The sequence below is a fragment of the Crocuta crocuta genome, unplaced genomic scaffold (assembly GCF_008692635.1).
Source record: "Crocuta crocuta isolate KB4526 unplaced genomic scaffold, BGI_CrCroc_1.0 scaffold235, whole genome shotgun sequence".
In the NCBI taxonomy this organism is placed as follows: domain Eukaryota; kingdom Metazoa; phylum Chordata; class Mammalia; order Carnivora; family Hyaenidae; genus Crocuta; species Crocuta crocuta.
Genome location: NW_027531285.1, coordinates 6,639,121 through 6,656,001, shown reverse-complemented (window position 1 = coordinate 6,656,001; position 16,881 = coordinate 6,639,121). Strand labels below are relative to the sequence as shown.

General features: G+C 38.7%; 1 protein-coding gene across 2 annotated transcripts in view; it reads right to left on the bottom strand.

The window, feature by feature from the left end:
* Positions 1-16,881, bottom strand: part of LOC144237596 (uncharacterized) — a 241,932-nt gene that overhangs the window by 89,221 nt on the left and 135,830 nt on the right. For both annotated transcript variants that reach the window (XM_077771279.1, XM_077771277.1), the window contains exon 2: positions 15,550-15,949. In XM_077771279.1, coding sequence (XP_077627405.1) covers positions 15,550-15,742 — 193 coding nt within the window. In that variant the 5' untranslated portion in view covers positions 15,743-15,949. The remainder of the gene's footprint in view (positions 1-15,549; positions 15,950-16,881) is intronic.

Below are 16,881 nucleotides of genomic sequence, written 5' to 3'. Positions count from 1 at the left end.
GTCTTTGCCTGTAGCATTCATTTCCAAGTGAAGAACCAGGTGGTAGCTCTAAAGCTGTTATTACGTTTAGGTGTTATTACAAACATCACATATTTCATCCCAGAGCGGGTTTCTGTTGAAAGAAAGCAGTCTATCTACCATTCTGTTGTATGGAGTATCAGTTAAGTTATGCATCATCTGACTATAAGCCATCTCTTTCAGAAACCAATTCCAATAGGAACAATAATGTTGGATTTTCTCTAATTTCTCAGATTGTTCCTAGGACAAGTGTTTGTACTAAACCTTGAATAGTGCATAAAAGAAAGTGACTGGGTTGGACTTAGCTGGATCCTATCTTTTGATATTTTTAAATTTCAGGAGGAAAACCTTTTGATTCCAGGTATCGGCAAAAACTTTGGTGTGCTACTCTGTACCTTTATGTAGGGCACAGCCAAATAAATGTGGTGATTATGTCATAAAATTTTTAGACATAGAGAAGGAATTTTTGATTTTTCAGGAAATTTTGGAGTAGGTCAGTAAGCACAGAGAAAGAGGTCAATTTTTTCCAGAATAAATGGAAGGTGCTTAGCATTAACCTGTGAACCCCACCTCAAAACTTTAGGAAAATATAACAGGGCCTATAGCAGAGAGTTATTTAAATTCTTACTTAACATACAAAGAACCTAGAAATTTTCTCTTTGTACAATTATCAACATGTCACACATGTTGCAGGAAAACACAGTTGCTCGGAGCTTGGATTGCATCACACAGAACTGAGTTGGAGACTCAGCTCCATCATTTTCTATGTGTGTGATGCTGACCGGTGGGCTGTTTGAAACTCAGTCTTCTCATCTACAAAATGTAAGAGCTTACTCTGTGGATTATATTAATGTTGATAAAGGACTTATTATGGGATCTTGGATTGGATTAACACTCAACAGGAATGATTAACATTTACTCAGTACTTAAAATAGGCCAGACACCATTCAATGTACCTTACATATTCATCTGATCCTCACAACAATCCTAGGAGGGAGGTACTCACTATTATCCCTATTTTAAAGATAAGGAAATCAAGGCATAGAGAGGTGCAGGATAGCCTGGCTGGAAGTGACAAACCCAGGATTTGAACCTGGCAGACTGAATCAAGGCAGACTGGCCAGCGCATGTAATCTTAACACAATGCCAGGCAGCCTTTTCGGTGAATGTTAGTTATTGTCAGTGTTGTTGTTGTTACTGTTGCTGCTGTCACCTTAAAATCAGAGCACAAAGTAACATGCACTCACACACTAAAGCATAGTTACCTAATTGGGAGAAGAAGACAGCGAAGGGCAACCAAGTCTAATATATCCAGAAAAGGACATCTTATTATATTAGTGTGCCGGTAAGGATATTTAATATGAGTATAGGTTGGACTTTCCTCTAGTGCTTATTCTGCTTTTAAAATATCCTAGAACCTTCAGAACTGCCTATGGTTGTCCAAAGTGCCAAAGATTACTGTGCTCTCCAGCTGCTTCTTGCTCCTTAATTACTTCTAATTTCTGTTCATCATTAACACTTTTGAGAGAGAGAGAGAGAGAGAGAGAGAGAATCTTAAGCAGGCTCCATACTCAGCACAGAGCCCAACATAGAGCTTGATCCCATGACCTTGGGATCATGACCTGAGCTGAAATCAAGAGTTGGATGCTCAACCAACTGAGCCACCCAGGGGTCCCATCATCATAACACTTAATCCCTTGGTGACATGTATCTTAGCCAAATGCTAGAAGGAAATATAAGTAGTTAACTAGTTAATCCACTAATGTAGATTACTTGATATATTCCCAAAGAACTGACATTTTGAAATAAAATCTTATTAGCATAAATGAGGTTCTAATCCCAGATACTGTGTTAAGGAGATGAATTTCAGGAAGTACAGGATTTGAGGTTGGGAAGAAGGTGTGGGCAGGGATAGGGAAGAAAACGATTTCCTAACAGTTAAAATAACACTCCAGTTTTATCTGGCTAATAAGTTACCCTGATCATAAAGTTATTCCTGGATAATTATATAGCCTCTGCACCATCAATTGTAGTGCTCCTTAGACATTACTTTGAGTAGCTTTCATTTGACCAACTCATGAGATGCATTTGGCTTTTCTCATTGAGATCATAATGTTTTCATGTTAGCTCTTTTCAGTGAGTACTAACACCATAAACTCATATTAGGAGGGTGTGGTAGGGCATAGGAGTTATCACCAGCCTCTCAGTTCATTTCAACTTACAGAAAATATAGGTCCTGAATAATAACATAATCATGGAGGAGCTTGATTAAATCAAACCTTAGACCCTGTTTTAGGTAAAGAGGCAATTTTTATAATTGTGTGTTTAAAGGAATAGTACTTAAAAATCTATGTTTCCCATCTTGTATTATGGCTTACAATGTATTCAGTCATGGACTTATACTAAATACAGATACACTTTTAGGGATTGGTGTTAATAATTTAACTAATTGATGCTAACTTAAAGACCATGTTAGGCAATATTTTCAAGATTTATGACAAAACATGCAGACATTAATAGTAAATCTATTTTTCAAAATGAGGAAAGTGGGGCTCAGAGACATTAAGTGTTTTCTGCAGGGCTTTGCTGGTCCCTGGCTGAATCAAAAATTGAACTCAAGTCATCGAACAAGAAAGGTGGAACTTTCCTCATGATACCTTATGGACTAGAGGCCGGATTGTGTTGGTGTCTCTCAAGCCTCTTTCCACTTCGCCACTCATGTAGTAATAGCTCACCCTGTATATGTTTCCACTGTTATTTCTTGCCACATTCTCTGCCTCTTTAATCTACAAGAGCACCACACTATTTGTGATTCAATGCACACATCTTCGTTTTACTCCCCTCTAAATTTTTGTTCACAATGTACTTCCCCACTTAGAATATCTTCATAGCAGACCTGACCTCCTACCTTCTCTTCTCTTTTTTGGGATAGGTGGATTCTTTCCCCCTTGTAAGGTCAACCTCAGTTGCTACCCACTTCAGGAAATCTTACCTGATTTCGTGGACATGCCAAAAATCATTATGCTTATTTATTGAACAAAATGCATGTACTGCTATATTAATATATTGTGTAACATTCTCAAAAATGGAAATAGAGAAAATAGAAATCAGACTCCCTCTATTTTCTTCCCATACCCTACTAAACTGTCATGTGTATTCCACTTGGGACACCACGGGTCTATAGCCATGGTTCTCACGTAAGACTCACCAGAAGATCTTGTGAAAATGCATTTTCCCAGTTCCCCCTTCAGGCAATGAATCTGGGGGAGATTAAGTGGGACCAGAAATCTGCCATCTTTAGAAAAATCTCTAGTAATTAGGATGCAGAGACCACATTTTGAGAAACACTGCTCCGGAGAAAAGAAGGTATTTGAAGCCACTGCATATGAAAATACAAAATCACATCAGGATTCCTCTCTTAGCAAGATCTTTCTCGTAATAGAAACTGTTGAAGTATCTGTTGCTGTGCAACAAATAATGCTGAAACTTCAATGGCTTAACACAAAACCCATCTTATTTCCTTGTGATTTGGTAGGCTAACCTCTTGGACTGGATTCAGCTATTGTTCTGCTGATCTTGCTGGGGGACACTCACTGCAGTTACAGTCACCTGGCAGATAAGCTGAAAGAAACGGGTCTGGGGATCCTCAACTGAGAGGCTTTGTCTGTGTTCCTTATGCCTCATCTCACAGGCTAGTCTGGATTTATTCACATGGTGGTTTCCAGGTGGCAGGAAAGGATCAGGCCTTGTGCACAAGCACTTTTCAAGCCTCTGCTTGCATCATGTTTTCTAATGCTCCGTTGGCCAAAACAAGTCACATGACTAAACTCAGTGTCACTGTGGAAGGGTATTACACTAAAGCATGGATACAGGGAGGTGTGCTTCATTGGGAGAATTGCTGTAGAAATTTATTAAAACAAAGATTCATTTTACATAGACTATTAACAATATTTAGCCAATTTCTTTTTAAGTTAAAATTTAATTTATAGCAATGGCTGCCAGTGCTGTATAAACTAATGTTTTCTATGAATAATAGAGGAATATTATATGAATATTATTACCCCTAGCTGCCTCTGTTTCAAACAGATGCAACATAGAATGAAGAAACAGAACTATGACAAAGACCAGGAAACTCTTTTGCTTCATCGTTTGCTTATGGATTAAAGAAGTAGAAGGTAGAACATCTCCACTTCAGATTTTCCTCAACAGCAACTTTTAGGTTTGCATAGAGCCTGCCAGAGGCCCATATACCTGGGTCAAACAATGTCAAACACCAAAGGCCAAAGAAGTTGTTAACAGCACTCTGTGGGTACAGCTGGCCAAGGTGGATACCTGGATAGAGAAGTCGTAAGAGGAAATGAAAATCATATGACATAGGCCGTTAAGGATGTTTGGCCTGATAGTATATTTGTAGGAGTCAGGGAAATAAAAGGTTTATGTTAGTCAGTTATGAACATCTTGGGATTTTTAAAACAAAAAATCTACCAAACAAAATCAAGTAGTAAATGGATTATAGAGTAACATAGGGGAATGTTAAGTCATATTAACCATGAAAGAAAACACTAGAGTTTTCTTCCACATGTGTTAATTTCATCTAGAAAGCTGTTAGTGTAAATCTGAACCTTCATTCAATAAACCAACTGATACTTATTTCATAAGTACTTCTCTATATAAAGTACTGATTATGATATTCAAATTTATAATATATTAAAAAGCTGACAGTTCAGTTACCCAAAAGGCAAAAATCTCAATTCTTGCTTTTTAAATTATTTTTACTAATAGGGAAATAGAGTACATTAGAAATTGGTGGGAGCCATTCATTTAATTTTGGCTCTAAATTTTCTACTTTGCTTTTTTAAAAATATTTATTTATTTTTGAGATAGAGAGAGACAGAGCATGAGCACAGAGGGGCAGAGAGAGAGGGAAACACAGGATCCAAAACAGGCTCTGAGCTGTCAGCGCAGAGCCCGATGTGGGGCTCGAACCCACAAACCATGAGATCATGACCTGAGCGGAAGTCGGACGCCCAACCGACTGAGCCACCCAGGCGCCCCTCTGCTTTGCATTTTGCCTCTTTTGTTCTTTTGGCTAATTTGAAGTCCAGAGTCACAGTGTTGTAAATCCCTATTCATGGTCCAAGGTTAATAACACTTGGTAAGAGAAAGAAAAGTCTTTAATTTGTTTACATCACACACATGTATTTAATCAGGTATCTAAACACAAAAACTCTTTCTGTTCTAAGAGGCTATTTTCTAAACTTCCTTGTCTCCTTTCCATTTCACAAGTCTTTAGTAAGTACGAAGACTTACTCATTGTACAAAATGAGAAACATCTTGGTCAATACCTAATTTATTTGATCCATATAGACAGATGGACCAGAACATCTTGGCTCAGAGAAGGACTATTTCATCACTTTTAAGTGATAGGAGCAGGGATTCAAAGCTCAATGTAGTACTATAGAGATCATCCCAAAGTCAAGAAACAGGGCACTCAAAACAAACACAAGATGAAGGGGTTATTGTCTTACAGCCAATGGGCATCATTCAAGGGCCTCCTTAGTCACCTTTCCTTTCAGAGTACTCAGATATAACCCTCAGTCACATTCCAATGATCTTGCCCTCCATGGATTCTTTCTCTCCCTACATCTTTCACTCTCTGCCTGAGCTGCTCCTCTTTTCTGTGAAGATCAGTTTGTCCATGATCATCCAGATTACGAATAGGAACAAGATAAATGTGTTCTAATGTTGCTGAGCATTGATAGAGGGTCTACTGTATGCCAGGCATATTTGCAGATGCTGGATATACAGCTGTGGGGCATTACAAAGTCCTTGCCCTCCAGGGACTAACACTCTCTTGGGTGAGATGGATAATGTAGATTATGATCTACACACACACACACACACACACACACACACACACATTGCACACACACATATACATACAGATGTCTTTCTCCTCATCTTCCTCATCTCTTTAATATATTTATGTTGTTATTTTGGTTTAATTCAACATTAAGTGTTTACATTATTTTAAAATTATATTTTTCTATAGTCACAATAACACTGTCTATTCCATATACAATCAAAAACCTATCTACTTCTCATTGTGTACATGGCTAAAGCTCTGGCCCAAGACACCCTCACCATTTGCTAAATTATTGCAATAGCCCACTAAATAGTCTCACTGCTTCTTCCCTTGTCCACCTACAGATACTTTTTTTTTTCTTAAATAGTTTATTGTCAAGTTGGTTTCTATATAACAGCCAGTGCTCATCCCAACAAGTGCCCCCCTCCATGCCCATCACCCCCCTTCCCTTCTCCCCTACCCCTATCAGTCCTCAGTTTGTTCTCAGTATTCAAGATACTCTCATGGTTTGCCTCCCTCCCTCTCCCCAACTATTTTTCCCCTTCTGCTCCCCCATGGTCCTCCATTAAGTTCATCCTAATCCACCTATACATGCAAACATATGGCATCTCTCCTTCTCTGCCTGACTTATTTCGCTCAGCATAACACTCTCAAGGTCTGTTCATGTTGCTACACATGGCCAGATTTCATTCTTTCTCATTGTCATGTAGTATTCCATGGTATAGATAAACCACATCTTCTCATCCATTCATCAGTTGATGGACATTTGGGCTCTTTCCATGTTTTGGCTATTGTTGAGAGAGCTGCTATGAACATTGGGGTACATGTGCCCCTATGCATCAGCACCCCTGTCTACAGATGCTTTTCAACAGAGCTGTCAGAGTGAGCTTTAAAACTCTTAAATCAAATCCTGGCACTTCTCTGCTCAACAACCAATTGGTAAGCCATTGTAAAGTAAGCCGTGTAAAGTAAAATCCAAAGTCCTTGAAATGATCTTTCAGATCTCAGGTGAAGAATTGGCTCCATCCACCTCTCTGATCTCATGTCACTTTTTGTCATTCTCACCATTCTTTCTGAGCCCCGCTGGCCTGTGTGCCATTTCTCAAAACTGCCAAATGTGCTCGCCTTGTGTCCTTACACTTATTCTTTTCCAGGAAGACTCTTACTTCAGATACGCCAATGCTCAATCCCTCACTTCCTTCTAGTTTTAGTAGAAATGTTATGTCCTGTGTAAAATACACCCCACGGTGCTCCTTTTCCTGCTTATCTTACTTAATTTTTCTCTAGCCTATGATATATTTTCTTGATGTTTGTTCATTGTATACAAACATGGTTGTAATTTCCATGAAGATGACAAAATTGTCTAGTTCATCCACCGTTCTATTTCCAGGGTCTAAAGCAATGCCTGGCACACAATAGATGCTAATTATATATTTGTTGAATGAATCAATGAATTGTTCATATTTAAGCCACATAATATACTACTGTTCATTTTGTTTCTTTTGTAACTATTTGTCTGCCCTGGCATTAATGCTGTTTTTGTTTGCTGGATTGTTTGGTTTCTATGCACTTAATCAACTTAGGCTAAATTATGCTGAGGTAAAAAATAACCCTCAAATCCTAGATGCTTATGACAACAAACGTTTATTTCTTGTTCAGTTCTTTATAACTTCAGATGGCTATCAGTCTCCTCCAGGTTCCTTTTTTCTAGGATGTGGGATGAAGAAAGAAGGAGCCCTTATCTAGAACCTGCTAGGACATAGAAGAGAGAATGGAAAAACCACATGATGCCTCTTAAAACTTTCACATAGAAGTGGCTATGCTACTTTTGCTCTCATTCCATTGACCAAAGCAGGTCCCATGGCCACCCCTGACATCAGTAATGCAGAAAATATACTCCGTTCATAGAGAAGAGTGTCAGGGAAACCCAGCAAATACTGTTGAGCAAACAACGCTGTTATGATACCATTACTTCTTTCCCAACTGTCTTGTAGAATGACACCACACCAGATAACTTTCTTTTGGAGACATCTCCATGGAGCCTCTTTCCTCTAATATACATTTCTTGTTCTCTAGTCCTGCTGGTATTCCTAACGGTTCACTAACACTCTAGGGACTTTCTTTCCTCTCTTTCCTTCACTTAATCCCTAGTTGCTAGTCCTTCTCCCTCTTGGTGTCCTCCTAATCCTTGTGAAGCCCCACCTCCAGTTGTGTCCTTGACAGCAAGTTTTTGGCATCATTCACTCTTGCTTAATGTCTCTGTTTTATCTTCATATTTGATTATTTGTATCTCTAGGTTATAAGTCATTTTATCTAAGAATATTGTCCAAGAATTATACATCCTAGGCTGTGAATGATTTTGCCAGAGCATTTTGAACGCAAGACTCTACCTAGTACCCAAGATTGTACATCTGAGGCCCTTCTACCACTACTGTCAGGAATGTTGTTCATTCATCCCAGCCCCACAAGCTTTCAAGATTTTTTTAATCCTTGCTGTTTGGAAATGGCATGATAATGTCTGCTAACCATCAGTTTCGTCCAGGAGTTAGAATCAAATATTCTCTATTTTCTAGATATTTCAAGTAGGAATAGAGTTAATACAGTGAGTTACAACTTTGCACAACTAGGGGGTGAAGATGAGGAAGTGCACGTCTTGCGAGAGGGCAGCAGTTATTGATCTCAGCTTCTTGTAGCACAAAAGTGGGTGGTTCTCAAGAGGAATTCCAGACTGTGTGGAAAATCTCCACATCTGCCAACATCCAGTAACCTCTCCACAGCTGGTGCCCATGAATAAAGGCTTTTACTTCTCTTCTGCTCTCCAAAGCTCTTGTGAATACTTCTCGTTAGTAACATTAACAGAAATCCTGAGGTAAGGGAGCATGGGAAAGTCTCCAGGTTTTATTCTAGGGATGGACTTAGAATAGTAAAGATGATCCTGTGTGGACAAAGCTGCCATGCAGTGGGTTCTTATTCTTCTGGCACTTGGTCGGCTTGTCCAATCTGGAAACTTATGCCATAGGAAATTCTGTTGAATTCCTTATTTGGTAACATCTTGGTTTCTTTGTTCTTGGTTATCTCTTTCAGAAATTCCTATTCATGAAATAATAAAATTAAAGTGCTTCATTTTTTTAAGCCCACTCTCCTCTTTTCCATTTCTTTGAAATAAAATTTTTCTAAGATATTATAATTTTATTTTATAACACTCTATTGAGTTTTCAAATTTTCTGGACATATGATATATATCTATATATTTAATTTTCAAGAGCAATTTTATGTTGTTAGACTCTTCCTCTTTTATTTTTTTTATAGTTTATTGTCAAGTTGGTTTCCATATAACACCCAATGCTCATCTCAACAAGTGCCCTCCTCCATGCCCATCACTCCCCTTCCCCTCTCCCCCATCCCCATCAGCCCTTAGTTTGTTCTCAGTGTTCAAGAGTCTCTCATATGTTTTCACTCATATTTGGAACCAGAGAAACTTAAAAGAGGACCATGGGGGAAGGGAAGGGGGAAAAAATAGTTGGGGAGAGGGATGGAGGAAGACTCTTCCTTTTTTAAAAAGTGACTTTTCCTGGGGTGCCTGGCTGGCTGACTCAGTCATCTAAGCATCCAATCAATGCTTGATTTTGTCTCAGGTCATGACCCCAGGGTCATGGGATTGAGTCCTGTGTAAGGCTCCACTTTAAGCATAGAGCCTGCTTAAGATTCTCCCTCCCTTTCTCTCTGCCCCTCTCCCCAACTCATGCTCTTCTCTGTCTCAAAAATGAACAAAAAAATTTAAAGTAGCATTTATTTTTCATTTCATGGACACATAGTTTTAAACATATTTAAGTGTATTAATGATAGCTTTTCTTAACATTTTGCTTCTGTTCCATGGGTTATCTCTGTTTTCCTCTTGTGGTTGTCTCAGGCATTATTTATTAATAATTATATATCTCTGTAAGTATGTGGTAATACTGTGCTTTTAGACTGTTTATTGTTGAATGGTTCCATGTAACTAGTTCAAGCAGACAGTAGTGAGGTGAAGGGATGTGGGTCAAATCAGATCATTTAACTGTTCATTAGAGGCCCTCTAGATTTTTCCCACAGGCTCTGGCACAGTGATTGGGCAGGCTTGAGGTAGTGGTTGTTCTATAGGTTTAGATCTCTGATCAACTACAACGTGCAAATCCAGCCTGGCAACCTGTGGTGAGGACGTGGCAGGAGTGTTATTTTATACCACTGAAATTTTGAGGTTGTTTGTTTTGTAGCATAAGGTCACCTGTCCTCACTAATTGGGATTTGTTTTGTCTGGTTATTGTCTTCCGACTTACAGAGATGTGTCGACTATCTGGGGATCATTGGCCATCCTGTCATATTTCAGAGTGAGGCTCTGGAAAGTAATACCTACTTAGTGGATGGGAGCAGGCTTTCAACCAGGACAGCTACATAGAAATCTGTATATGCATGCCATAGGTTGGGGACATGCTAGTATCGTGAGAGGAATTCTCCAATATTCTACCTGCTGGTGTAGGGAGGAGGAGCTATTAACCTGGATTCCAGCTTCCTGAAGACCAAGGAGGGGAGGGAAGTTGGAGTCTCACTCTAGCATCAGTATATTTCTCCTTCACTCTGCTTTCCTCCAAGTCTTTCACCTCTTCCCTCTGGTCTGACTTGTATCACCAAGTCTGGAGTCTCCCTAGTTTAATTTCTCCAGAGAATAAACCTCCTCTCTCCCACTGGGTTTGGCAGCAGGTTTGTTGTCTGTGTGCAGAAAACAAAGAACAGGATATTGAGCTCTAATTTTCTGATATACAGATTTTCAACCAGTCCTATTTGAGTTTCGCCTCTTATCCCAAATTTGTCTAAAATTACCTGGCACCTCAAAATCCAGGTACTCTTTCCTGCAGAAAATTTCAGCTTTCCATCTTTCCAAACATTATCCACAATTTCTTATTTGTTGTTATTTTCTCTTCTGTTCTCTTTGTCTTTGTGGATTTATACCATCTGTATTCTGTTCCTACCACATTAGTGTTATTTGAGGAAGAAATGGAGATAACTGTCCTCAGTCTTACATTTTTAACCAGATGCCCCCAATAAATGCAGACACTTATCAAACATGACTGTTTTAGTCCCCTTGAGCTGCAGTAACAAAATACCTCAGCCTGAGTAGCTCATAAATAGCAAAAGTGTATTGTTTACCATTCTGGAGGCTGGAAGTCCAAGATCAAGGTGCCAGACATCTCCTTGTTTCCTCACACTGTGGAAGGGGGCTAGGGAGCTCTCTGGAGCCTCTTTTGTATGGCACAAATCCCACTCTGGTATTTACCCTCATGACTTAAATGCCTCCCAAAGGTGCCATCTACTAATACCATCACTTTGTGGGTTAGGATTTCAACATATGAATTTTGAGGGGACACAAACGTTCGGACCACAGCAAAAATGAAAAGCTCCCACCAGTCTTCTAAAATATCAGACTCCACTTGCAGTTTATGCCATCCAGTTGTTTGTACACCACAGTTACCATGGCAAGATTATTAACTAGAGAGCAGAAGGAAGGGAGAAGGAAAAATGTTTCACTGGGTGACACTGTATGCCAGGTACTTCGTTATGTACTTTGTTTTTTTTATTGAAATATAATTCACATGCCCTTTTTAAAATATAAAATTTAGTGGTTTCTAGCATGTTCATGAAGTTGTGCAACCTCCTCTGTACTTCATTTTATTAATCTGATCGATCTCAGTAGTAGCTATCATTACCATCTTCTTTGTGATAAGCCCACTGAATCAGGCTCATAGAAACTAAGTAGGTTGCCCACAGCCTCACATGTATTTTAACAAAGGTTTATAGGTTTCAAAGTCTAAGCTTTCCCATTGCATCTTGCCACCCAAGCAATGGTGATTTTTTTTATCATGTTCTTGATCATGCCTGTGAACCCTGAGAAATTACTGTTTTAAACTCTCTCTATTCAGTGTGCTCATTCATATGTTGGAGAAGATTGCAAAGACCATCACACTTTTACATTTGTATTGAACAGTTTTTCTGAGCTCCTATATTACCTAACTTGATTTAAATGGATATGATGGGAATTTAATGTGCAATACTAACCAGTTTCAATGAAATTCATATCTATGTAAATTAAATAAAAGATAACATAGCTTAATTAAATGTTAGGGTCTTAATCTAAAATTATGTTTTCATCTCTAATCCTGATGGCTCATAGGTCAGAGACCTTGAACTCTTTCAAGAAATTCTTCTAAAACCAGGCTGAAAGCAAAGAACTCTGATTCTGCTAGAAAGGCCTGGAATGTGGCAGAAAGTTGTCAGAATATAATACTCGGTGTCATCTTTTCTTTAATGTTAACTGTTACACATTTTATAGATAATCCCCTGGTATCATCCTCTAAGAGATTAATTTCAAAACTTCATGTTCATTTGTTAATATGTGTCATAGAGGAAGGAGCACATAATCCCATGCGCTTGTGAAATGTACTGATATTCTCCACACATATTGCAGCCATGGTAACAGGAACGAGAGGCAGTAATATTGTATTTCATGTACTTGACCTATGGTTCTCTTTCTGTTTGGATGGGTGCTTGTGCTATCAATATCAAAATTGTCTGCTGGAAGGAATGAGAAGTACTCCCAGTCCCCTCACCCCAAAATAAATGACTAGAGTAACTATTACTAATGAAAACAGAGCATTTACTGCTTTAAATAAGCTTACAATACAACACCAAAATGACCAATATAGAGCAGTGGCTATCAAGTGCTGTCATCAAAGCAGCATCATGACTATCACCTGGGAACTTGCTAAAAATAGAAATCCATGGCTGAACCCCTGACCTACTGAAACTGGAGCCATGGGGTTGTGGGTCCAGCACTCTAATTAGACAGGTTTTCTACCCCACTGATGCTAATGTCTGGTAAATGTTGAGTCCTGTGTCATGTCGACAAACAGAATAATAAAAAAATTAATCACAAGGAGATCACGATATACTCAAATTATTTTTGAACAGTATTCTATAGTACAATCATAAGATAATAGAGCCTGAATGAAATTCAAGGACACATTTGGTCCCAGCCTTTGTATCCTGTCAGGTGAGACCTAAACAAAAGATAACATTTCTATTCCCTTCCTGAGGTATAGGAATGGAGAGTCCTCCATTGCTCTCATTTCTACTTTATACTGCTAGGTATCATGAAGATTAGAAAAATCTGGTAGGATCCAATTATGACTCAAAGAATGGTACACATGAGACAAAAATCAGAGGGAAGGTATCAAAGGTGCTAATTGTGAACTATGTTTTATGATAGAAGAATCAATAACTTCTTCCTCGTGTCTGGCTACTCTCTTTATTCTCTGGGAAAACATTTAGTAGCCTCATTTTGGAAATTTTTCTAAACGTATATAGATTGGTTGTCTTTATTCTAACAACTGGCAAGTGAATTACCGGTGCCCCCAAACTAACTTTTCTGAGAGCTAATGCATTCTGCACACCATACCAGACTTACTTAATGCATTTGCTTAAATTTAAAACATAAAATACTAGTCTTTATTATATCTTTGGAAAGCAAAGCAAAGAAACTGAATAATAAGTTACTTGTAAAGCCCCCTGAGTTAACGATTTTAACACTTCCTCCATAGTCTTCCAGTCTTTTTTCTATGCACTTTGATTCTATGGTACTTGTATTTTTGTACTTTCTGGTTAATTAACCCAGTTTATATACCACAAATACTTTGTGTCATTAAGAAATCTTCATAATCATTGTTTAATATAATCACATAATATGCCAACATATAGATATACCATGATTTATCTTATGGTTTTACAATTGGGGAATTAGAATTATTTCCATTCTTTTCTTTTTTAAACTTTTTTAAACTTAACTTTTTAATAAAAATCTTTGTACATAAGGTTATGTCTAAACTGCTGGTCATTCTCACTGAGCATTTTCCAAACACTGAAATTATTAGGCCTAATACCATGATATTTTAAAGCACTTGATACTTTTGCCAATTTTCCCCCAAAATGTTGTATTAATTTCTCTACCCACCAGCAGATTCCAAGATGTGTCTCATTTCACCTTCACCAACAAAGGTTTAATTTTGTTTTAATTATAGGTAAAATATGCTATTTCTTTATTATGTTAATCTTCATTTATTTCATTACTAATTAAGTAGAACACATATTCCAACGTTCATTTATTTGTATTTGCTCTTTTAGAAATCTTGCTCATACTCTCTATCCTGTTAGAGTGTGAGTTGGTTTCTGGTTGATTTTATAAACTCTTTCAAGGGTTTTTAAGATCTGACTCTAAACAATATTAAACAACACATTAAATAATAAAAAAATGGAACTAGTCAAATATGCGCCAGGCAAAATTCACTATAACGCTTCGTTTATAATGAGTGTCTTCTCTGGAGTGCTTAGTGGACAGCCCACCCAGCCTTCTGTGCTCAACTTGGAAGAGCTGGTCACCTGCAAGTCCGCCCCTCCTACAACCCCTGTTATAATCCTCCTGGATCCATCAGCTTTGCTTTTCTCTAGTCTAAGCCATCATCAACTATTGCCTGGATTATTGCAAGCATCTCCTGATTCCTGGAATTATAACTGGGTCCAATTCAATGGAAGTCTAATTATATTCCCTATCCCTTCTCAAGCTTAAAACCTTGAGGTGGACTCAGTACCTACCTATAGGTTGACTTGATGTCTACCTACCGTCCTTAGTACATGGCCTGTATCTCTATTCTCAATATTCATTCAGTACTAGGTTTCGCCCTCCTTTCTTTGCTCCACCCACACAGTCTGAGTTTGAGTTTCTTTGCATTCCTGTAAATCACCACGCTTTCTTCAATTGCAGGATTTTTGCCCAGGATCTTTTATCTTTCAGGAACATTTATTTATGCTTCCCCTCCCACCACATTCCCTTTACCTAGTTAATTCGTGGTCTTTTACAACTTTGAGGTTTCTGCTCAATTTTTTTACTACAGTTCCCCACCGCACCCTACTCCCCCAACCATCTAGGTTAGGTTTTTTTTGAAATGTGCATTCATAAAGCTGTGTTTCACTGCATTGTATGACTTTTCTTATTGCAATTATACATTAATTGCTATGAATTTGATTAATGCCTGTCTTCCTCACTTTTTGTCTTCCTGAGAAGAGGTAGTTTTACAGGTTGGAGCTAGGTGTCAATTGAAGTTAAACTCCTACCTCCCAAAGACTGGGAGAGAGGAGTGCTACTGTCCTTGATTATTACAAGTCAAAAGGATGGCTCCTTGAGAAGAACATTCCTGCCTTACAGAATTGGCAAAAGGCAATTAATTAATTTATTAATCATTTGAGAAAGAGAGTGAACACGAGCAGGGGAGGGTGAGAGGAAGAGGGAGAGAGAGAACCTCAACAGGCTCCATGCCCAGTTTGGAGGCCAACCCAGGGCTTCATCTCACAACGATGAGATCATGACCTGAGCTGAAATCAAGAGTTGGATGCTTAACAGACACAGCCAGATATCCTGGCAAGAGGCTTTTGAAAGATTTACATCTCAAAGGGATGAAGAAAGAATTCACAAGTTTTCTAACGTAAATACTGAAAGAAAAGAGAGGCCAGTATAGTCAAAAACTGTTTAAATTTAGAGTGGCCTTAAGGTTGTTTTGGTCACTCCCCAGGTACAAGTTCCCTACCTTCTACTCCGGGTGCTTGAAAGAGACCAGGGCTGCTGAGAGGCAAGGTTCCCAAGAGAGGGTGCAGTGGAGTTGAGGGTATGGGCCTGGATCCGTGCTGGAAGACTGCTTTATCTTCCGAGACTCTTCTACTCTGCTCCAGGTGAATCTTCTCACCTTCCAGCAAATTCCTTCTCCTTCCTTTAATTTCCATTTCATCTTTCTCCTCTTCTCTTTAGGGCTGACCTTTTCTAGTATCCTGGAAGTGCTTTTGTTTCTGTTGTTTGTTTGCTTGTTTTCATTTTTTAAGAACCTGTTAAAATGGTTCCGAGAAGAGAATCTTTGTCTTGAATTTAGGTCCACCATTTCTTTGAATCTTGTTATTACTTCAGTAAAAGCTAGAGAGACGAAAAAAGACCCTCTGGGTACCAGAGAGAGAGAATAAAAGGAGTTAGAAACATCACATACAAACAGATTAATACTTTGAGATATAAACCTGCTTCACAGTAAAGCGTTCTTAGGAGCTTTTGTGGGTGTGCCAGCCCCAAGCAGGCTCCTTGTCCATAGATGGCGCTAGATCTGTGGAAGCTCTTCTTCCTTATAACCTGTACACTGTGAATTTCCACCCATCTTTTGGGTAATCTCATTCCTTACCTCTAAAGTACGTTCTTAACTCAGAACTCATTCCATTCTTCCACAAAGTAGTAAATATTTATTGACCACTGAGGATACCCACAACAACATACAAAAACAAAGACAAACAAAAACTTCCCACTTTCACAAAACTTTGGTTTTAGTGGGGAGACACTGATAATAAAATAGTAAGTAAATGGTATAGTATAGCACAAGTTAAGAAGTGCTGTAAAAAATCTAAATCAGGAGAAAGGGTAAAGAGGGAGTGATGATTTTTTTTTTTTTTACAAATAGTTTATTGTCAAATTAGTTTCCACATAACACTCAGTGCTCATCCCCACAAGTGCCCTCCTCCATGCCCATCCCCCCCTCCCCCCCACATCCATCAGTCCTCAGTTTTTGTCAGCATTCAAGAGTCTCTCATGGTTTGCCTCTCTCCCTTTCCCCCACCATTTCCGCCCTTCTTCTCCCCCTTGTTCCTCCGTCAAGTTCCTCCTAATCCTCCTATACGTGCAAACATATGATATTTGTCCTTCTCTGCCTGACTTATTTCGCTCAGCATAACCCCCTCAAGGTCCATCCATGTTGCTACACATGGCCAGATTTCATTGTTTCTCATTGCCATGGAGTATTCCATGGTATAGATAAACCACATCTTCTTGATCCATTCATCTGTTGATGGACACTTAGGCTCTTTCCATGTTTTAGCTATTGTGGAGA